This window comes from Physella acuta, unplaced genomic scaffold, assembly GCF_028476545.2.
Source record: "Physella acuta isolate Inbredline_101_S28 unplaced genomic scaffold, ASM2847654v3 ptg000050l, whole genome shotgun sequence".
NCBI classification, from domain to species: domain Eukaryota; kingdom Metazoa; phylum Mollusca; class Gastropoda; family Physidae; genus Physella; species Physella acuta.
Genome location: NW_026731570.1, coordinates 260,237 through 284,897, shown reverse-complemented (window position 1 = coordinate 284,897; position 24,661 = coordinate 260,237). Strand labels below are relative to the sequence as shown.

General features: G+C 38.3%; 2 protein-coding genes and 1 pseudogene across 2 annotated transcripts in view; 1 reads left to right on the top strand and 2 right to left on the bottom strand.

Annotated features, from left to right (window-relative positions):
* Positions 1-5,421: 5,421 nt before the first annotated feature.
* LOC131946018 (uncharacterized) lies at positions 5,422-5,581 on the bottom strand (annotated as a pseudogene).
* A 12,691-nt stretch (positions 5,582-18,272) lies between these two features.
* Positions 18,273-19,069, top strand: LOC131945822 (sodium-dependent phosphate transport protein 2B-like). Its single transcript, XM_059306427.1, has 2 exons — positions 18,273-18,314; positions 18,566-19,069. The coding sequence occupies exons 1-2, from the start codon at positions 18,273-18,275 to the stop codon at positions 19,067-19,069; spliced, it is 546 nt and encodes a 181-aa protein (XP_059162410.1).
* A 1,646-nt stretch (positions 19,070-20,715) lies between these two features.
* LOC131945908 (uncharacterized) overlaps positions 20,716-24,661 on the bottom strand; it is a 67,771-nt gene continuing 63,825 nt past the window's right edge. Inside the window, exon 3 of the mRNA XM_059306544.1 lies at positions 20,716-20,992. Within this exon, the coding sequence (XP_059162527.1) occupies positions 20,717-20,992 (276 nt within the window). The 3' untranslated portion in view covers position 20,716. The remainder of the gene's footprint in view (positions 20,993-24,661) is intronic.

Here is a 24,661-nt window from a genome sequence, read left to right as displayed (position 1 = left end):
TGTTAGTGTGTGGGATTTTGTTTACTGTTGGTTCTGTTTTGCTGATTATTCCTAGTGCTTTTAGCAGGGTGTCATCTCCGAGTGCCGGGGGAGCCCATCTTAGTGTTCCATTGATTTTGTCCTTATGGTAGATCGTAAAGTGTAGTGAGTAAGGTCCGTACTGTTTGGTTGTGTTGTCCAGTTCAGCCACGTTGAAGCTTTCGGATGAAAAGAACCATGTGTCTCCACGTCCGTAGTTCATTAAGCAAAATTTGGTGTGGGCTGATGAGTTGGCGGATGATGTGTCCACGTAGATTGGCACGGCCGCTAGCTTGAATGACCACCTGCATGGCTACTTGGTGTTGGTTGAGTCAAGAAAAGATCAGGGCTTTCTTCATCAAGCAGTTCAATTATGGGGGTTGTTGATTGATCGGTTGACTTCGCTGTATCTGAAAGGGATTGGGCCCGTGGTTTCATTAAGCCACCCGAACCGTAGTCCGAGTGGCTCCTCCTCCGGTCTCTCGACCTAGGGGAGGGGGCGTCCTGGGCGCTGCCCCTTTGCCGGCGGTGACAATTTTTGCAAATGTCTTGAGTATGACATTGGTGAAAATGAGGTGAGATGTATTTATGTATTTTTCTAATCGACGATTACAAAAAAATATATAGAAACTTCACTCAAATAAAAATATTTGGAAACAACGGATGCTCGATACAACAATGCTTAAAAGAGTTTTCTCGGTATTAATATTAAAAGTGTGTATGTACGTAACTTCTTATTATTCGATGAACAACTAACAATTACTAGGAGTTGTAATTAACATCTTGTTATTAATCACCAAAGGTTTTAAATATTTTGTTTTAAATTTTAATTTTCTATTATTTATACTAATGTTTATTTACTTGTTTTTGCTTAAACATATATAATTATTTTTACCATTTCTTTTCATCATTTAATTTTATACTTACCTCCCTTGAAAAAAACTCAATATTTATTTTCTCCCTTAACAAAATGTTCCACGCGCGAGATATTTTAACTCAAACAAAGACGAGAGCAAACCGCTGTGAACTGTGTTACACTTTGGTGCATTCTCGTGACTAACACTAATATTCTGTGTCAGCGCTTAGTTTCATGTGGGGTGGGGGGGGGGGGGAGTGTGTAATGGAATCTAGTGAGGGGGAATTGAATGTTCGGGTGATTTTGGTAGAGACTATTTTTGTATCGAGTTTAGATTTGGGAGATTTTTAGTGTGGGAGAGTTTAGTGTGGTAAAATTTAGTATGGGAGAATTTAGTGTGCGAGAATTTAGTGTGAGAAAATGTAAGGTGGGAGAATTTAGTATGGGAGAATTTAGTGTGGGATAATTTAGTGTGGGAGAATTTAGTGTGCGAGAATTTAGTGTGCGAGAATTTAGTGTGAGAAAATGTAAGGTGGGAGAATTTAGTATGGGAGAATTTAGTGTGGGAGAATTTAGTGTGGGAGAATTTAGTGTGCGAGAATTTAGTGTGCGAGAATTTAGTGTGAGAAAATGTAAGATGGGAGAATTTAGTATGGGAGAATTGAGTGTAGGAGAATTTAGTGTGGGAATGTTTTTGTGGGGGGGTTTAGAGTGGGAGAATTTAGTGCGGGACAATTTTGTGTGGGAGAATTAGGTGTGGGAGAAATGAGTATATTGTGTTTTAGTGTAGACAAAGGAAATTATTTGAGTGTTTGTGTGTATATAAATAAATCTACGTGTGATTGGGTTTACTGTGGGTAAGTTGAGTGGGGGTGTTTGGATTAGTGGGGGTGGGGGAGTTGTCCTATTGGGTGTGGTTTAATCGACCTCCGGATCATGTGACAATGTGACGGATTGCGTCATTCGTATAACGGTGCTTTATTTATTTCTTCATCTAAGACTAAATAGTAGGGAAAAAACATGTCTTATAACCTATATATTAACGAGCTTTCACAAGCGCTAAATTACAAAAGTAAGAGTACACTTTTTAAGCTATAATACTAAACACAAAGCTTTCTACTGCTAGTCCGAATGTCTCGAGTTCCGGGCTCAGTTCTGTTGGGCTCCGTGAGTTCACCCAGCTCTGATGGGTACCTGGCGCACCTTAGGTAACTAAGGCGGATCGGCTTAGTACTGACCACACTATCTCCCTGTATGTCGAGGTCATTGAAACACGAACTCTACTTCATCTACCCTATGTGTATTGGGCACGAAACGGAAATTATAATGAAGATGAGTTCTTACAAATAGACAGGGGCGTAACTACAGTGCCGCCAGACCCCGCAATGCGGGGGGGGGGGGGGGGCACGCCATTTAGGGGCCCACGGCGACCATAAAAAAATTGTTACAGTTAAAAAAAAATTCTTGCATTTTTGTCTTAATGTTTGTTTTGTAAAAAAGATTACCGTAGCTGCGGTTGGATTATCTTTATTCTATAGACACCACCCCAAGCTCATTTTTCCTTCGTTTTTAAACCACTGTGAAAGCCGAGTCCTCTTTCTCCTACAATGAAACTTATCAAAGATAAGCCAACGTTCAAACCACTTCCATGACTTATTTCCCTTCTTTAAATGGTCAAATAGTGATGCTCATAAGCCTCTTTTTAATAGATTTGTACTAAATAGATTAATAGATTAAAAAGCAATTACTTCTCTTTATTATTATTTGTTTATAAATTACATACTAAAGAATTACACTGTATAAAAAGAAAATGTATTTAAAATTAATAAAATAAATATAAAAAAACATAAAAATTAAACATGACACGAAACACCATTATTTACAGAAAGCTTTCATGTTTTATATTCTTTTGGCCGATATGAGGTTAGAGGTTTTACGGCAGAGATAATATAAAACTGATTTTCCTAAAAATAGATTAATGCACTTACACTCATAACATGATGTTGTAATTTATTTTAATTTAAATAAACCGGGAGTGATCTCCCCTAAACTTTCTCGAATATTCTTATAAAAAACAACAGGGGATGGGAACTCGGGCTATAGACATGATTTTTAATCAATTTTAAATACTTAAAGTTTTAAAAATAGAATAAAATCTCGTAGACAAATGAATTGCACACCAAGTGAACGCTAAATAAAAGAGTGTTTAATAGTGCGCAATATTATTAGTACTTTAAAAATTTACATTAGTTTTTTGAGAAATCGGAAGTAGCGTAAATTACTACTTCCGGTCAATGGAAATTACTCAAAATTTAACAGAAGGTAGAGAATTAGATCTTTAACTAATGTGTGAAATTTCATTTATCTATGTGAAATAATACTCAAGTTATAGGCTTTTTAAAAATTCAAAGTAGAAAAAGTACCACTTCCGGTTCTCGGAAATCGCTCAAAAGTTGATACGGATCTACGATTTTGATAAACTACTTATATATGAAATTTCATCAACCTAGCTGTAACGGTACTCAAGTAATCGTGTTTACACACGGACAGACACACAGACACACACACACACAGACATACGGACAGAGTTGCAAAGCCCAGTTTTTCAGACTGGATTACACACAAAACCTCTTAATTTTGATACATCTGGATTGATAATTTTTGCCCGATTAAAATAAGTCCCCTATACTTCGGATGTGATGAAGGACTGAGGTGTAATACGGTGAAAATTGTTAAAATTTCAAGTGATTTTTGTGCACGATTACAATACTTTCTCTATACTTCGTATATACGAGAAAGTAAAAATAAACCACGTATTTCTTATAACACGAACAAACCAGCATGAATAAGTATCCTATGTTCGTATGTTGTGTTTGAGTATATATATATATATATATATATATATATATATATATATATATATATATATATATATATATATATATATATATATATATATACGAGAAAAATGGCCCGTTGAGGAAGGATACAACGGGCGCTAGGTTGATAGTGCTGTCTTTTTTCTCGGTACTTTAATTTATTCGAAATATAGTCATAGGCATATCCCTAAAACATGCACCTAATCTCATTCATGACAAAAGTCGCATTAAGAGTTTCTTTCAGGCAACTCTACTTGGGAGAAGGGGGCTTCGCCCCCCTCCCCCCCACACACACACACTCCAAAACATGTCTACCGTCCCATTCAACGAAATATAATTATATACTTTTTCCAGTGTCCGCCCCCTCCCAGAAAATTCTACCCCCGCCCCCGAAAATTTCAAGTACCCCCACCCCTCTCCGGGGAGGAAAAAGTCTGAAAGAAACACTGGTGTCGCGCTTAGCCACTACCTGAAGAATTGCATTAAAGAAATTGCAAGAAAACCACTTTTTAGATTATACACATTAATTAGGCGGTAATTTTATTATAGAGTTTCAATGAAGAAATTTCTTTTGAGTTGGGGAAGGGGGGGGGGGGGGGCTTAGACGTTCTTACGCGGGGGTAGGGCTTCGCCCCTACCCGAAGAATTGTATGAAAGAAACTCTACACGCAAACCACTTAGATTAGACAAAATTGCCTTTTTATTCAATGTTTACTCGAGAATCAATGACGTCATATTACTGTGTGCACTCTCCGGCTTGATATTTTTTTCTACTATATGACTTCATACTTCGTTTTCGTTTAACTATGCATGTTTTTAATTTGTTTGTGTTTTCTCTAGAGCGTTCTTATCAGATACATACACAGATAGATAGACAGACAGCGAAACTATTAGTATATATATATATATATATATATATATATATATATATATATATATATATATATATATATATATATACATATATAGGCCTATATATTTATATAGGGGGGGGGGCTAAAAAAATTTTTGCGGGGTGGCCCCTTTTTTCTAGTTCCGCCACTGCGTTGATAGATGTGTTGGTGAGGCGTCGAGCTTGGTGTGTTGTCTTGATGGTAGTATTGTTCGATGGAGCGGAGCTTGGAGAGGGTAGCGAGCATGTATTTGAGGTGAGCGATGTGTCGAGTGTTAGGTAAGTTGATTAGTTGGGCTTTGAGAGGCAGTTAGTTGATTTGCTAGTGTTAGACGTAAGCCTCCCACCTAAGATTTCTCCTAGGTGGGTGTCGTCATGGTGGTAGTGAGTTTGTTGGAGGCGAGGTAGATGCGTTTGACGTATTAGGTGAGTTCGATTTGTTGAGCGAGGTAGTTGCGTGTGACGTAGTAGATGAGTTCGATTTGTTGGCGTTTGACGTAAGCCTCCCACCTAAGATTTCTCCTAGGTGGGTGTCGTCAGAGTGGTAGTGAGTTTGTTGGAAGCGAGGTAGATGCGTTAGACGTAGTAGATGAGTTCGATTTGTTGGCGATAGACAGACCTCCCACCTAGGATTTCTCCTAGATGGGTGTCGTCAGTCTGAAAAAAAGAAGGTTGAAAATTAGCCGCTCGTACATTGAAGCCACCCAGTACAAGTACTGGGTGACTCATCTCGAGAGCATGTGCGTTCGAGGGATGTGTGGGCGCAACCCCACAGCGGTCGTTGGCGAGATTTGCGTGAGTTAGAGTAGTAGATTTGACCGCCTCTCGACCCCGGCAGCCAGCCCTAAAAAGGGCTGACCAACCAAATGACCAAGTTCCATGTAGATCCATAACAGATACTACACTTTGATCTTAGCCAAAAGGCCGAGAAGCTACACGCAAATAAGATTATTTTAACAAGGCTAATAGTCCGATTGGGATTTCAGTGCATACGTAATTTTTTTTTTTTAGTAGTGACTCAATGAGCCACGTATCAGATATTAAGCTGATAAGAACATATATATATTTTTTTTTAATATTCTTCCTTCCACAAGTGGATAGGTTGCATGTTAAAAGGGATGTAATACATAGTATAACATTAATGCATAATATGCCAATTCAATTGTGACTAATACAAAACGTTTAACAATACTAGTGTAGCAGTGTCTTATAGTTTCCCTATTGTTTTGGTTTATTTATTTTACCTTCAGAGACTTCTTTTAGGTTTTCACTTAATCGGTTTTTTTGTTCCTCATCCATGATGTCAAAGTGGTGTGCTGACATGTGGTAGTAGATGCTGTGTGTTGGGAGGGTTTCCTCACAGAAAGCACATCTGAAGATAGATTCTTTATGCTTTTCTAGGTAGTGTTTAGAAATAACATCGTGGATTATTCCATCGTTGCAGTGGGGGCATTGCTTGAATTCACGGTGTTCTGTAGCTTCGTGACACATTAGTTCCTCGAGTGTTTGGTGCGAGTTAAGGCAGTAGTTGCATGTGAGGGGGTTTTTGGTTAGCTTTGTGTGTTTTTTTGTTTCTTTAACTGTTTTCCCTAGTTCAGTGGGGCTGGTTGAGCTTTTCCTTGACGAGCTGGTTTCCATTTCTGAGGCTAGGTCTGTTGCCTCCATTGTTGGAGGTTCTTGTAGGTTGCTTGGTGTCGAGGGTTGTGGTACAGGTGTTGCTGTATCCTGTGCTGTAGGTTGATTATTGGGCTTTGCGGTTGGTTCAACTTGTTGGTTCGGCTGCTTTTGGGGCGCTGTTTGCTGTTGCGGAGGGGGTGTGACTTTTGGTGGCTCTGGTTCAGCTGTTGTTGGGGATAGGATGCATTGGCTTGTCCAGTGTTGAGTTGGGTCGCAAGATTGACAAGCTTGACGTCTTCCCGGTATGGCTACGAGTATATTGAAGCTTCACGCAATTTAAAAATTTTATTGGGCCGATAGCAGTACGGTAACAATGCTTGAAGAGTTTTCTCGGTATTAATATCAAAGTTGGTTGATATAAGTAATTTCTAATTATTCGATTAACAGCTACCGATTACTAGGAGTTGTAATTAACATTTTGTTATTAATCACCAAATGTTTTAAATAACTTGTTTGTATTTTAATTTTCTATAATTTATACTAATGTCTGATTTACACGTTTTTGCTTACAAATATATTATTATTTTTACATTTCTTTTTATCGTTTAATTTTATAATTACTTCCCTTGAAAAAAAACTCAATATTTGTTTTTTCCCTTAACAAAAAAGTTTCACGCGAGAGATATTTTGACTCTAACAAAAGACGAGAGCAAACCGCTGTGAACTTTGTTACACCTTGGGACACTCTCGGGACTAACACTAATATTCTGGGGGGGGGGCGTGGGGGGGGGAAGGAGTGGGTGATGGAATCTAGTAAGGGGGAATTGAATGTTTGGGTGATTTTTTAGAGACTATTTTTGTATCGAGTTTAGCTTTGGGAGATTTTTAGTGTGGGAGAGTTTAGTGATGCAGAATTTAGTGAGGTAGAATTTAGTGTGGGAGAATTTAGTGTGGGAGAATTTAGTGTGGGAGAATTTAGTGTGTGGGAATTTAGCGTGGGGGAATTGAGTGTGGGAGAATTTAGTGTGGGAGAATTTAGCGTGGGTAATTTAGTGTGGGAAGTTTTAGTGTGGGAGAATTTAGTGTGAGAGAATTTAGTGTGGGAGAATTTTGTGTGGGAGAATTAGGTGTGGGAGAAATGAGTATATTGTGTTGTAGTGTAGACAAAGGAAATTATTTGAGTATTTGTGTGTATATAAATAAATCTACGTGTGATTGGGTTTACTGTGGGTAAGTTGAATGGGGGTGTTTAGATTAGTGTGGGTGGAGGGGGAGGTTGTCCTTCTGGGTGTGGTTTAATCGACCTCCGGATCATGTGACATAGTGACGGATTGCGTCATTTGTATACCGGTGCTTTATTTATTTCTTCATCTAAGACTAAATAGTACGGGGAAAGCATATCTTATACCCTATATATTAACGAGCTTTCACAAGCGCTAAATTACAAAAGTAAGTGTACACTTTTTAAGCAATAATACTAAACACAAAGCTTTCTACTGCTACTCCGAATGTCTCGAGTTCCCGGCTCAGTTCTGTTGAGCTCCGTGAGTTCACCCAGCTCTGATGGGTACCTGGCGCACCTTAGGTAACTAAGGCGGATAGGCTTAGTACTGACATCATTATCTCCCTGTATGTCGAGGTGATTGAAACACGATCTTTACTTTATCTGCCATTTGTGTATTAGGCACGAAGGGGAAAAGATTATGAAGATAAGTTAAATAAAAAGCACGGGTCAATTTTAAAATAGTTCTTGGGTCAGTCGTCTCTTGGTTGTTTTCGTCCATTATTTGTTTGATTTGTTTTGATCTTTGTATGCTTTGTTCTAGTATGAGAGTGTGGTGTGTTTGGTTTTCCGAGCCTATCTGCTCTATTTTGCTTCTGATTTGTGTCTCTCTATTTTTATATTCTTGTGTTTTCGAAAGTTCCGTTTCTATTGAGTTTATTTGTTGTTTGTTATTGTTTTTTTCCCTTAAGCATACTTAGTTGTTTTTTTTTTGTTTTTTCTAGTTTAGTTTCTATGTGGGCCCTAACGCTATTAATGCTACAAGCATATTGAATAGATACCCGCTTTATGTCTTGTTTTAAATCTTCCCAATGTTGGATTTTTTAAAATTTTGATGAAGACTGCGTGTAAAATTGCATTATGTCTTTTATGCTTTTGTGTAGCGCTCGTCTAGTAATAGTGTATTATTGAATTTCCAGTATGTGTTATGTTTTTGTTTGCTTTGTGTTTGTTCGTTGTTTAAAGTTGTCAGAACTGCTGTATGGTCGCTAAACTGTAGTGTTGAGAATAGGTGTTCTACTTTGTTGATTTTCATGTTCACTGGGGCGTAAATTCTGTTTAGACGGAATCTATTTCTAGATGTGTTATTTCCGTGGGTGGTTTGTATGGTGTGTGGATATTGCGCTCTGTATGTATCAACTAAATTGAAATATATTTTAATGTTGTTGATTGAATCGGCGTGTGGTTTGTCTGCAGTTAAGCGGTTTTGAATTATGTCTTTTGGTCCTTCAATGTCTAAACTGTCTTCCACGAAATTGAAGTCCCCGGTTGGTTGTATCTGTTAGTTAAAAATTGTTCCAGGTTTTCACAAAATTTACTGATTTTGGGTCTATGTGGTCCGTGTACATTGACTATGCTTAGTTTTCACCCTAGTCTGTCTGGAAGAAACACTGGTAGTCTAGCGCTTCGCACTTTTTAAATGATAAAAAAAAAGTAGTTACTCTATAAAACAAGGCGGTCAATGAGGTAGATGAAGTAAAGTTCACCTGATTCTGTGACCTCTGTGTGTTCATTAGTATATCCTGCCTCCTTTATTTCCGTAAGTTGAGTCATGGACCCATCAGAGGTGTTAGCAGTTGTGTGCCCTACAGTCCGACCACGCCGTCAAAAATATTCGGGGGGGGGGGGGGGGTGTTGTGAGCACACGGACACGCCTTTCGGGTGATCCTATGCGTAGCGCAACACATAAGACAAACAACCACAAACGGGTTACAAAACAAGACTGAATGAAACGATTGCTCGTCGAAAACTAAAATATTTTAATAGTATATACACTATCTACACATAACAGTCTAGTCTAAACACAAAATACACAAGCTAGTAAACTATGATACAGTGGCTAAATACTAGTATAAACCTAACCTGTACTAACCTTGGAGATCTGGATAAAACTGAGACAATCACACACGTTTTCACACACCTTATATACCCTTTCATAAACTGGTACAAACCGGACTATTACAACACACAGCACGAGAACTGAACAATGACGAACGGGATAGGGTACCAAGTAACAACAATATTCACCCCCATTTATCCACCTTCACTACAGGGGGGGGGGGGGGCACTAAGTGGCATCTTACTTAATCGAAAGTTTTTTTTTCTATTTCTAGATCTGTTCGTACATTTTGTGTCAACGAGCGTCATGCTTGAAGTGATCTATGTTGGCTAAGGCTGAGAGAATCGCCGTGGTCGTGGTGCCGATGCTTGACCCCGATGCCGACGAGCGGGGTGAGGGTGGAGGTGAAGATGGAGGAGCTCTGGACGATGATGGTCAACCCGGCGCCGATGATGATGGCGAGGTATCCGGTGAGGTAGCCCAGCGGTCCGGGAAAGTCCGCGTTGATGAATTTTTTTATGATGAGAGCGATGGGGCCTTGGAGAAGGGAGTGAAGCAGTTTGACAATGGCGACCAGACACAGGCAGAGAATGGTAAGGGAGATAACCATCATGATCGCTCCAATATCTTTGTCGTTTAATTTGGAGTACATTCCATTGAATAAAAACTCACCTATAGGTTAAAATATAATAAGTATTATATTACAAACATCATATTTACATTTAAGAATTAATACTAGTTAATTGTGTCAAAAATATTTTAATTGTATATTTTATATTCATATAAAAAAAACGGGAATTTTGTGAAATTTAGAAAATTATAAATATATCTTTAAAAACATCATTGCTAGGTTCAAAGCAAATTGTTTCATACCACTTTTCTAATGGGTTAGGGGTCATCCATAAATGACGTCACACTCGTAGGGGGGAGGGGCGGTCCGTAATTTTGTGACGATGTGTGATGAGGGGGAGGGGGGGGGTCAGATGTTGCGACGTCACATTTTTGCATTATAAAAAAGCAATGTTAGAGAACGAATTTTAGACGTTATTTCGCGTTTTAGATAACTGTTTTAATAAATTGTAATAGTTTAGACAAGATTTTGGAAAAATATCAATGTTTTTAAAAAATTCAACTGCAATTTTGAGGGGGGTTGTAGGTTGAGGTGTGACGTCATTTTAGGGGGGGGGTCTGGCTTTTTGTGACGAAGTGTGACGGAGGGGAGGGGGGGAGGTAAAAATCGTCAAAAAAAGCGTGACGTCATTTATGGATGACCCCTTTTTACTTTCTCGTATATACGAAGTATAGAGAAAGTCTTGTAATCGTGCAAAAAAAAAAAATCGAGATTTTTACAAATCTCGACGTTTCACACCTCACTGATACGGAAAAACATAATTTTGCAATCTTGTCCGTATGTCTGTGTGTCTGTCTGTGTGTCTGTGTGTCTGTCTGTCCGTGTGTAAACACGATAACTTGAGTACCGTTACAGCTAGGTTGATGAAATTTCATATATAAGTATTTAATCAAAATCGTAGATCCGTATCAACTTTTGAGCGATTTCCGATAACCGGAAGTGGTACTTTTCCTACTTTGAATTTTTCAAAAGCCTATAACTTGAGTACTATTTCAGATAGATAAATGAAATTTCATATGTAAGTAAAAGATCTAATTCTCTACCTTCTATTAAATTTTGAGCCATTTCCGTTGACTGGAAGTAGTACTTTACGCTACTTCCGATTTCTCAAAAAACTAATGTAAATTTTAAAAGTAATAATAATATTGCGCACCATTATGCGCTTTTTTATTTGGCGTTCACTTGGTGTGCAATTAATTTGTCTACGAGATTTTATTCTATTTTTAAAACTTTAAGTATTTAAAATGGATTAAAAATCATGTCTATAGCCCGAGTTCCCATCCCCTGTTATTTTATATAAGAATATTCGAGAAAGTTTAGGGGAGATCACTCCCGGTTTATTAAAAATGATAGCTTAAAAAAAAACATTGCTGCCAGCAGCTTAAGAATTCTAGCAAATACAACTCGTAGATTGTTATTAGATTCAAATCGAGCTAATTTAGCAAGTTTCAATCCATCCACTAGAAATCTTGTAAAAAATGACAGTGGTGCTATTCTTCCCAAACCAGGTCAAGTCAAATTTGGCCTTATTAAGTCTGCTTTAATCATCACCCCCTTTCTGCTTGGTGGAGCAACACTGATTAGAGAGTTTGCTGCCTGGTTGGAGGAACATGAACTGTTTGTACCTGATGATGACGATGATGGTTAAATGGCCTGGTTGTGCTCATAATCATACCTAGATTTTCATATTGTGTAAGTTTCCTGAAATATCTGCATAATTGTGATATTGGCACTGATATACAAGCTAGTTTTTCTAAAATATTTATTTAGTACATTTTATCACATTTTCTATTACAATTTTATTAAAACTAGTTGTAGTTTATGTTAACTAGAAGATCTAAAACTCAACTTGTTTTAGTTTCCTAATTTTTTTCTTAATTGCTGTTTAATATGTAAAAGAAAATAATGCAACTGGAATTAAGGAACTATTTAAGTAGCAAGGTAAAATACATTTAAAATAATACAATATACATGGTAAACTCACTGAAATAAGTGGACTGTAAATTTTAAAATGCTGTCTGTTCATCTAACAAGACATTTTTATTGTGAACTTTACAATCAGCTAGTGATTTTTTTTAATATACCAATTATACATTACATTTAACTTTTTGTAGGTATAATGTAACCATTATAACACACTTCTATACACGTTTTTGCTGTTAATCTGTTGTGTTAAAACTTTTATATCCATCTACACTTCAATATTTACCACATTTCCTCTCCCCTCTACCATTAACTTTTACTCTGCCTCAACAGTTGTTGACACTTGTACCTGAAACCTTCTTGTATATAATGTAGTTATTAAAAAGTTGTAGAGATAGACTAAGTATTTTTATACCATGATAAAGGCAAGATTTCTTTAAAAGGGAGTCTAAAGAAAAGTTGACTATGACTTCAATGAATTAATCTGCTCCTGTTATCCTTTATGTCATATGTTATCTTTTCCTTATCCCTTTGACATTTTCGAATTTTGACTTTTCCAAGTTGTGAGTTGCTGTACTGTAACCATGATTAAAAGAATTCAACTTATTGAAAAAAAAAAAAGGTTTTTAAAAATGATAATTTCATATAGATAAATACCCAACCTCCCGATAACCCTATCACTGGAGTCGACAACCTTTAGAGACGGAAGAGCCAAAAGTTACAATTTACAAATTATCCCAGTTTTTAAAGACTTACTAACACTATATTTTTTCAATATTTTGGTATTTGATAAGGATTAGGCAAATACACTTGATTTTGATTTGAAATAAATAGCGCTAAATATGAACTTATTGTTTCATATAAAAACAAACATATGTTGCGCAAAAAAAACTGTTTTAGCTAGATCTACTATGATAAAATTTGTATTCACATAATATTACTATAGGACTATCCCAATCCACTTTAAAAGCCAATAACTTTTTGTTTCTTTCTTTACGGACACCACTGGTTCAGTAGGTATCTTTCATAGCCAGGAAGGCCTCAGCACGGCAAACTCCGACTAACTGGCTTGGATATCGGTTTGATTACTGTATCGGTCGCTTCTGTCTTTCGGTTCTCACAAGGCTTATCTTTCACCCCACGCGAACCCAGAGTCTAGTACCTTATAGCTCAACCGTAGGAAACTAATAACTAACATACTTCGTCACTCAGGTCAAATTATTGCATACTGACAGGTAGAGGAATGCATTCTGAATAAAATAACACGAGCCGACCCGCGGCGTATCATACGCCGCTATTTAGTTGTTTTATTTTCTACTTTTCAGTAATTAATAATTTGTGAATTCGACAGTACCAATGCTGCCACTGAAAATATTTGCTTTAAAACACTAACCCCACCCCCCCCCCTTTCCCCTAACCCCAACCCTACACCCCCCCTCCCCGTGAAAGCAGCCTCCTCTTAGTTACCTCCTGTAAGTTTAAAATCGTTTCAAACTAAATTATCTGCCCCTAATAGCCGTCACTACGATTTGTAAACATTTAATTTAGCGTGACCACAACTCACCAGACCATGTGGGAGTGGGGTGGGGGTGGTAGTGATAGTGATAGAGAGAAGGAGAGTGGACTGTATGGAGGCGCTTGCAGCTTGTTTTCTAACATCTCCCAGAAGAGAATTATATATATAGCTAGATTCCCCATGTAGCAACAATCGAAAAGGGTGGCCCTTGGGCAATGGCAAACATGGAATAGTCGCCATGGTGCTGCTTACAGTACGGCTGTGGGGTTGGGCCTAGTGCCAAGGCGGCTGTCAGCTGTCCATTTACTTTCTACCTCACCTTTTCTCAATGTTCTCTGATGAGTTTTTTAATCCTATTTAAAGTTGTTTTTCATTACAGTACAATATTTTTATGAATTTTGAAACTGAAACTATACAATTATTAATCATTGTGCATAGAACTGGAGAGCCGCACTATGACACATAAGAGTCATATGCGGCTCGCGAGCCGCAGGTTGCCGACCCCTGCGCTAACATATTATGTGAGCCTTCAGTAAATACGCAAATATAAGAACATGCAGACGTTGACGTAATTACAACATCTTTGAAATAATCCTCTTGGTATTAATATTATTGCTGGTTTATGCAAGAGTCTACTAATTTAAGGATTAACATCTAACAATTACTAGGAGTTGCAATTAAAATTGTGTTATTAATCACCATATTTTTTAGATGATTTTCTTGTTATTTAATTTTCTATAATTAATTTTATGTTTGTTTACTTGCTTTTATTTTCATATATATTAATACTGTTTTCTTTTCTTTTTATCGTTAAATTTTATAATTACCTCCCTTGAAAAAAAATATTGTATGTTTTATTCCCCTGACAAAAAAGTTCTACGCGCGAGATATTTTGACAGAAACAGAAGACGACAGCAAACCGCTCTGAACTGTGTTACACCTTGTTGCACTCTCGGGACTAACAATAATAATCTGTCTCAATTTTTAGTTTCACGTGTGGTGGGGGGGGGGGGGGGGAGTGTGTGATCGAATCTAGTATGGGGGAATTGAATGTTTGGGCGATTTTGGTGGAGGCTATTTTTGTATCGAGTTTAGATTTGGGAGATTTTAGTGTGGGAGAATTTAGTGTGGGAGATTTTAGTGTGGGAGAGTTTAGTGATAAATAATTTAGTGGGGGATAATTTAGTGTGAGGGCATATAGTGGGGGATAAATTTAGTGTGGGAGATTTTAGTGTGGGATACTTTGCTTTGTGTTTGTTCGTTGTTTAAAGTTGTCAGAACTGCTGTATGGTCGCTAAACTGTAGTGTTGAGAATAGGTGTTCTACTTTGTTGATTTTTATGTTCACTGGGGCGTAAATTCTGTCTAGACGGAATCTATTTCCAGATGTGTTATTTCCGTGGGTAGTTTGTATGGTGTGTGGATATTGCGCTCTGTATAAGTCGACTAGTTTGTGGTATGTTTTAATGATGATTGAGTCTGCGTATTCGGTATAGAATATATATAGATTTTTTTTTTAATAAGAACAGTTACTTTTTTTTTCTTTTTTTTTACATGTAATACATAGTATTGCATCCAATTTTCCCCATATTATAATTAAGCATGTCATTTTAAATTTTCCCTATACAAAACGTCTAAGATTGTAAATGGGTTAAACAATTAATTACTGTTCCTTCGAAGCTGTATGATGAGCGATCTATTTCCGTCACGGTTGGTGTTTTTTTTTTGCATGTAACTTCATACCCTCTAATGGGAGGAATACGTTGCAAATCTGACAGCTATACATTGTTACGTCGTAATGTTTTTCTGTATAGTGCATGAATATGTCTGTGTTGATTGTTTTGTCGTCACAAATATAGCACTGTAAGAGCTTCGTGTGTACTTTATGTTCGTGCTTTTCCGCTTCAGTGGATGTTTTGTGTTGCTGGCTGCAAAATCTGCATTTTGTGTTGTCATCTACCAATTTTGAGGTTTTTAGACTTTTTGTTGTTTGCTTTGTATCTGTGGGACTGTCCTTCTTTTTCCGTTTTGTATTTGTTCTGGCGTCCATTTCTGATTCTGGGATAAGGATGTTTATTGTAAGGATTGGCTTCGCTGTAGACGTGTTTGGGATCAGTGTGGATGGTGAATTAAGGTCTGAGCTAAGGTCTGTTGTTGCAGTTAATTTGATGATTGGTGATTTCGCTTGTTCGTTCGTCAAATATCTCGCGCGTAGAACTTTTTTGTCAGGGGAAAAAACATATAATATTTTTTTGTAAAGGGAGGTAATTATAAAATTAAACGATAAAAAGAAAAGAAAAAAGTATTAATATATATCGAAACAAAAACAAGTAAACAAACGTCAAAATTAATTACAAAAAATAAAATTACAAGAAAAGTTTCTAAACAATTTGGTGAGTAATAACAAAATAATAATTACAACTCCTAGTAATTGTTAGCTGTTAATTCAAAAATTTGAAGACACTAGTATCAACCAGCTGTAATATAAATAGCAAGAAGATTGTTAAAGCTATGTTTCCACATGTGCTCACAGGAACGTGTTCTTATATCAGAGTAAATACTGAAGTCTCACTTAATATGCTAGCGCACGGTCGGCAACCTGCGGCCCGCCTCGGCTCGCGAGGCGCATGCGGCTCCCCTGACGTCATGGTAGTAAAGTAAAGTAGTAAAGTTTCCCTTTCAAACCTGACGGTCTATGGGGCAAATGAAGTAGAGTTCACTTGTTTCTGTGACCTCGGCATATGAAGAGACAGTGTGGTCAGCACTATGCCCAGCCGCCTTTACTTTCCCTAACGTGAGTTAGGCACCCGTCAGAGTTGGGTGGACTCAGGGACGGTCTACTGACTTGAACCCGGATTCGAACTCAAGACTCACGGGTTAGCAGTCCAGCTCTCTACCGCTAGACCACTCCGTCCCATTCTGACGTCATGGTGCGGCTCCCCATTTCCATGCACAATGATTAATAATTCAATTGTTTCATTTAAAAACTCATAAAAATGGTATACTGTAAGGAAAATCAACTTTAAATAGGATTAAAAAACTCATCAGAGAACAGTGAGAATAGGTAAGGTAGAAAGTAAATGGAAAGCTGACAGCTGCCTTGGCACCAGGCCCAACCCCACAGCCGCGCTGTAGCCAGCCCCGCGGAGACCACTCCTTGCTTGCCACTGCTCAAGGGCCGCCCCTCTTGAATGCCGTTGCATGGGGATTGTCATTTTATTCAGAATGCATTCCCCTACGTCAGGAATCTCCAAACTACGGCCCGTGGGCCGGATGCGGCCCGCGAGGTCCCCTCAACCGGCCCGCGGAGATCCCTTTGTCAACGAAAAAATGTTTGTTGGAGGTGGCTGAGGAAAAACTCAAATCAATCTGAAGATGTAGCATTGGGTGCAAAAGTATCATTGCTAACCGTGTTGCAGACATTGATGAAAACATTGTGAATCAAATAGCGAAAAATGCAAGCAAGTTTCGCCATTTTTCAATAGCAACTGACGAGTCGCTGGACAGCTGTTCCGCCTCTCAATTGCTTGTATTCATTAGAGATGTGGATGAAGACATGAACATAACACAAGAGCTGGCTTCCCTACATAACATGTTTTGCACTGTTACTTGATAGGATATATTCAGTGAGTTAAAGAAAACATTTGCTGATTATAACCAAAGCTCCTGCACTGTATTATTCACCAGCAAGCTTTGTGTAATAAATATGTGGACATTAGCAGTGTAATGAATCCTGTGGTGAAGATGGTGAATTTAATAAGTTCACATGGGCTCATCCATAGATAGTTCAGAGACATGTTGAAAGATACAAACACAGAATCGCAAGAATTACCACATTTCACAGCAGTAAGATGGCTAAGTTGTGTGAAAGTTATATATAAATTTAATATCGTTGGGAGGGGGAAGACGGTAGACGATCTTCGTGGGATTGAGATGCCTGGAAGACATTCTGGCCCCCGAACTAATATTTGAAAGTTAAAGCGGCCCTTGGGCTGAAAAGTTTGGAGACCCTGCTCTATGTGTCAGTATGCAATTATTTGACCTGAGTGACGAAGTATGTTAGTTATTAGTTTCCTACGGTTGAGCTATAAGGTACTGGACTCTGGGTTCGCGTGGGGTGAAAGATAAGCCTTGTGAGAACCGAAAGACAGAAGCGACCGATACAGTAATCAAACCGATATCCAAACCAGTTAGACGGAGTTTGCCGTGCTGAGGCCTGCATGGCTATGAAAGATACCTACTGAACCAGTGGTGTCCGTAAAGAAAGAAAAAAAAAGTTATTGGCTTCTAAAGTGGATTGGGATAGTCCTATAGTTATATTATGTGATTTCTAATTTTATTGTATCAGATCTATCGAAAACAGTTTTTGTGCGAAACATGTGTTTGTTCTTAAATGAAATAATAAGTTCATATTTAGCGCTATTTATTTCAAATCAAAGTCAAATGTATTTACCTAATCCTTATCAAATACCAACATATTGTAAAAAATAATATTTGTGGCTCTTTCAAAACTGGGATAATTTGTAAATTGTACCTTTTGGCTATTCCGTCTCTAAAGGTTGCCGACCCCTGTGCTTAAGTTATCGTAAGGTTGGGTATTTATCTAGATTCTATATGAAATTAACATTTTAAAAAATCGATTAGAAAAGTGGTTATGTAAGATAAATACAAGCTTCAACCCAAGCTGTTATGTTTTTTAAGTTATTTATATTTCTTTTATATTTCACGAAAATCAAAGTTTTCTTTATATGAATATAAAATATATAATAAAAATGTTTTTGACACAATTAAAAAAAAAATACTATTTTTGAATGCAACTATGATGTTTGTAATATATGATTTATTATATCTTAACCTTTGGGTGAGTTTTTATTCAAGGGAATGTACTTGACATTAAACAACAAAGCTATCGGAGCGATCATGCTGGTTATCTCCCTTACCATTCTCTGCCTGTGTCTGGTCGCCATTGTCAAACTGCTGCACTCCCTTCTCCAAGGTCCCATCGCTCTCATCATCAAAAAATTCATCAACGCGGACTTTCCCGGACCGCTGGGCTAACTCACCGGATACCTCGCCATCATCATCGGCGCCGGGTTGACCATCATCGTCCAGAGCTCCTCCATCTTCACCTCCACTCTCACCCCGCTCGTCGGCATCGGGGTCATCGAACTCGACCGGATGTACCCTTTGAACCTGGGGTCAAACATCGGCACCACGACCACGGCGATTCTCTCAGCCTTAGCCAATACGGACGGCCTCAAAAACGCGTTACAAGCAGCCTTCTGCCACCTCTTCTTCAACATCACCGGCATCCTCCTGTTCTACCCCATCCCCTACCTCCGCTTCCCCATCCCGCTTGCCAAATTTCTAGGCAACTGCACGGCCGAGTACCGCTGGTTCGCCATCGTCTACATCCTCCTCATGTTCTTCCTCTTCCCCGCCCTAGTCTTCGCTCTCTCCATCCCGGGCTGGTACGTCCTCCTCGGCGTCCTCGGGCCCGTCTGCCTTCTCTTCATCATCATCGGCGTCATCAAATGCCTGCAGGCTAAACGTCCCCAGAGCCTGCCCAGAAGCTCCAAGACTGGATGTTCCTACCCCAGCCGCTACGGTCTTTAGAACCCTATGATCGCGCCATGCAGAAAGTCTTCTTCTGCAAGCGGTTCCAGACAGACTCTACCGAGAAGACAGACACTGGGGCCACGTCAGACAGGCAAGCTAACGGAGAGTCCAGCACGCGACTTTAGTATGACCACGTGACATTGTTTACAAAGTTCGATTATTGAAAACCTATTTATTCTATATTTGTATCTTGTATATGATTAGATAAATAACATTCGTTTTAGTTCAATATGTATATAGAGCATGTATATAGCTTACAGAATTTTGAATGTGATATATTATATAAAAGATTTTACTAGTAATTTTCTAAATAATATATAAAAATACAATTTTTTTATAGGAATTTTGAGCTCTGTGAGTTTTGTGAAATTTTATACATTTTTAACAACACGAAAAAATTGATTTAATTTTGATATTGCAGTCATAGTGTTGCCATTTAAATCTTTTAAAATAACTTTACTGGTCCATACTTTAGGGAGTTGGTACGATAACTGCACGTCGTACTAGGTATTTGAACACTCTGCCTTTGTACCACTTTGTATTGAGTTGTCTTTTGACGTGTTCGTGATTTCAACTAGAGGCGATGTTACGTCCATAGAGGACAACTTAAACCACCTGGGCCACTTTTATGGAAAAGCCAACATTGGCCATTTGTATGGATAAGGCAATCTAGGCCACTTTTATAGAAAGGCCACCTTCATATTTTCCCCAATGCGTAGCTCATCTAGAACATTTGAAGCATAGGCATTCGTTGCCACAAAATGTACTAACAGATCTAGAAAAAAAAAAACAACTTTCTGTAAGTTATAGACAGGTGCCCATCCCCCCCCCCCCCCACCCCCAATATTTTGAAGGAAGTTACTAGGCTGATACTAGCACTTTAAATAGTACGGCGTGGTCGGACTGTAGAGCACACAACTGCTAACACGACAATCTCGAGTTCGGATACCGCGTTGGAGACCTATATTCACTTATCTCTGATGGCTAACTGACTGACTTTAAGGAAATAAAGGAGGCTGGATCAACTAATGAACACACACATTTCAGCGTAGGCCGAGGTCACAGAAACAGGTTAACTCTACTTCATCTACCTCACTGACCGCCTGGTTTAATAGAGTAACTTTACTTTTTTATCATTTTAAGCGTGCGAGGCGTTAGACTGCTAACCCGAAAGTCTCGAGTTCGAATCCGGGTTCAACTGAGTAAAACTTTCATGAGTCCACCCAGCTCTAATGTGTAACTAACTAAACATAATCACTATTTAACAAGAAAGAGACAGAAACATTAAAAAAATTAAATTAATACATTTAAATTTTAAAAAAAATATTATTAAGTTGTAACCGGAAAAACAAACACTATTTTAAAAGTAAGAGACAGTCACATTTTAAAAAAAGATCATATTAGTTAATTAAAACATTAAAAAAAACATTAAGTTATGACCGGAAAAACAAACACTATTTAAAAAGAAAGACACTGATACATTATTTTAAATGTTTTTTTTTTATTAATAAATTAAATCGCATTCCCCAGCGAGCCAGATTTATAACATCCTTTCTTGAAAAGTTCACCATGGGAAACAACTCCCATAGCCTTATTCACCTCTGAAAAACACCACAAAGGGACACAACTACAACATCCCCTGGTTCACCCGATACGCTTGAGCCAGCTGCGGCGGATGTAGTCTCGTGAACATCGGGACGGCCCGTCGTCGATAATCTCCGCGTTGGTCAGCCGGCAGTCCCGGCAACATGCGGCCATGTCGTAGAGCTCCACACCGAAGGCCTCGAAGCAGCCGAAACAGCCCATCAGACAGCTCATCTTGGCGCTGCGGGGGTTGCACTCCAGGCTGGTGGAGGCGCGCGCGGTGGCCAGGTGCAAGGTCAAGGTGAGGACGACGAGGGTGATCAGAGCGTGACGAATCTGAACGTGGGAGAAATAAGTCGATGTAGTAAGGTTGACACGTACTACTTAAAGTTAAAGGTAATGGAGGAAATCCCGACCAACATTACAATTTAGAAAAAAAAGGAGAAATGTAATCAATTAACGTGTACGATTTTACTATTCAAACTCTCATCGAAAGTCTGAAAGATATAGATATTAAAATCAGCCTCAAGCCTAACCAAAACACAATTGTAAATCTAATTCGATAAAGTTGATTAGATAATTTTCCTTGTCGCTTTCTGTTTAATAATTTAGAGTACGGCCACGTATATATATATATATATATATATATATATATATATATATATATATATATATATATATATATATATATATATCAGTAAATGGCACCGTAACCATTATGTTACAAACAATTAACGTAATTAATTATTAATCAAGGCGTGATACATCAGAGAATACAATACTTTAACAGATAAGAAAAGATTATCACAATGTTTGTGTGGGAGATTACATTGACATCTTCTGCTTGTCATCGTCCATTTCGTTATCGGCAAGCAGGTCATCGACCAGTAGGTCATCACCCAGTAGGTCAGCAACCATTTCGTTATCGGCAAGCAGGTCATTGACCGGTAGGTCATCAACCAGTAGGTAATGAACAATTTCGTTAACGCCCAGTTAGTTATTGACCAATTTGTCATCATTCATTTAGTCAACTTTCATTTAGTCATCGACCAGTGGGTCATTGACCTAGGTCATGGCCCTCTTCATCATCTCCTAGTCCCCATTCATCAGTCATCAAGTATCGCGCTCTTAACCCACGTTACGTGCAGTATTTATACTAGCGCAAGTCTGTCAAGGTAGGTGATTGCCCCTCCGCCATCTCCACACACACACAACCACACACACACACACACAAACACACTCACACACACACACACCACGCAAAATGTACCAGCGATATCCATTTGATAAGAGGTCATTGACTTGGAAGTGGACCAATTATGCTGACCCGTGTATAGATTCGATAATCTCCCATCGATTTGGCAAATAATTGCTCCGTATGTCTGTATATTCCTTTAATTCCAGAAATTTGGTTTTCATCACAACGTCGATTCTTTTTAAGCCGAGATTTGGGACCTATATATATATATATATATATATATATATATATATATATATATATATATATATATATATATATATATATATATATATATATATATATATATATATATATATATATATATAGGCTCTTTTAACGAGGTGCGTGTGTGGGGTTGTGAGTGTGTTTTGGGATAAAAGTAAAATGTGTGTTGACTTGTGAATGTGCGTGTGTGTGTGGGGGGGGGTCATGGTGTCGGACAACACTTCGTCGAATACGTATCAAAGAACAGGATTTCCTCTCCCAGCTGGGCCCGACGTCCATGTTAATGTTGACCCTGATAATTAGGTCAAACACATCCCAGGTAACAAAGCTGTTGACCTCGACAGATGGAAAGGGTGGGGGTGAGGGGGTGGTAGGTCACGTGACAAGAACTTTTCCTTATATTTATTAACGTTCTTGTTGCAATTTTTTTCACGGTTTTCTTCGTCAGACATGTAAAGGTCGTTGACATATCCACGATAAATACAATCGATCTCGGTCAGTTCACCCTAGACATGTGAAGGTCATTGACATATCCACGATAAATACAATCAATCTTGGTCAGTTCACCCTAGACATGTGAAGGTCATTGACCTATCCACGATAAATACAATCAATCTTGGTCAGTTCATCAGACATGTAAAGGTCATTGACCTATCCACGATAAATACAATCGATCTTGGTCAGTGTTCCAGACGTATATCCGGATGGGAATTTTCACGTCCATTCGGTCATTCAGTCCTATAACTTAAAATGGAGATGTTTATGAAAGCTTATATAAATTTAACAGTTAAACCTTTGTAAGAAAATTAAAAATCGACGATAAATAACAAGATTATTACCATTTTATTACCATGTATTTACGTGGAATGGCGTGGTCTAGAAGTAGAACGCACACTTGACGCCCTGGAAATCCCGGTATCGAAACCCAGGCTTTACAGCGAAATATTCGTAATGTCCATTTAGCTCTATAAATAGCTATGTCTATTGAGCGACAGCTTTCACCGATGTTAAACCATTGACAAAAAAACACAAAGTATTTTTCCAGAATTCCATTCTCATCTTTCGCTAGAATCTGTTTCACATGCATATATTCTCTGCTGAAACCAGAATAATGTTTTTTTTTTCTTTCTTGAAATTTTTCTATCTTTCATTTTTCGTTGTTGAGAATTTAAAGTTAAAATGTTTCAGGGAATTCCTAATTTTATAGAAATAGAAAAAAAAACTTCTCTTGATAAAAGACATAGATAGATACAAAAATAGATTGAAGTGTAAATTGGATGACATTTTATTAAATCTGGGCTCAAAATGTAACGTGGGAAATGGGCACTCAGACGTTGCATTCTCTCCCTAAGTTTATGTCATACGTTTCTAGAATTTATTACACATCTAAACACTTGTCTTTAAATATAATAAACACTAGCAATTAAGAACACGGTGGGACCAGTCTTTGATCTCAGACTGGTTTCTAGAATATTCCATTTCCGTTTACTGGTACTTCACAGGTTTGTCGGTATGTAGGTTACAGCATGGAGTCTAGGAGTTGTCGTTTTCCTTGTCCAAATCTGTGTTAGTGATGCTACTATTTGTCAATTTCTGGGCAAGTGATATTTTAATTTGTCCTTTTCCCAGCCGGCGATATTTATATTTGTCCTTTTCTAAGCCGGCGATACTTATATTTGTCCTTTTCTAAGCCGGCGATACTTATATTTGTCCTTTTCTAAGCCGGCGATACTTATATTTGTCCTTTTCTAAGCCGGCGATACTTATATTTGTCCTTTTCTAAGCCGGCGATACTTATATTTGTCCTTTTTTCAGCCGGCGATACTTACATTTGTCTTTTTCTAAGCCGGCGATACTTATATTTATCCATTCCTCAGTTGATGATATTTTTTAGTATACTTCTCAGCTAGTGATATTTATTTTATCCAATTCTAAGAAAGTGATTTTTTATTTGTCAACTTTTCAGCAGGCGAAACTTCAAATTGTCCATTTCTCGGGCAGTCTAGATTTTGTCCAATCTTCGACCTCTTGAGCGTCCATTTACGAACTGATCTAATCAAACGACTTGTCTAAAAATACCAACCAATCAGCAACAATCCCAGACACTAATAACGTCTAAATTCTGTTGTTAGCTCAGGAACTGGTCATTAGCTCAGGGTAGACACAAGTCGTGAGAGGAGGGGGATGTGGGGGGGGGGGGGGGGGCTGCCAAAAATCTTAGGGTCAGCCGAACCTAGTTGGTTGTGAACGGATATCGATTAATCGATCTATACACGATGCAGATCAGTTGTGATTTGTATACACTTGCCTAGGTAAACAATATCAGTAAGAATGTACTTTCCTGATATGCTGCACTCGCGCACACATTTAGATGGCTCTAGTTAGTCTAGTTGTTTCTTTCATGTATCTCACGGTAAGGGGTGGGGTGGGCGGGGGGGGGGGGGGGGGGAAATGGCCTCCTTAGAACGCCCACAGCCCCCCCCCCCCCTTATAAAACAGATAACACAATTTATACAGAAAATTAAAACTGTAACGATTGT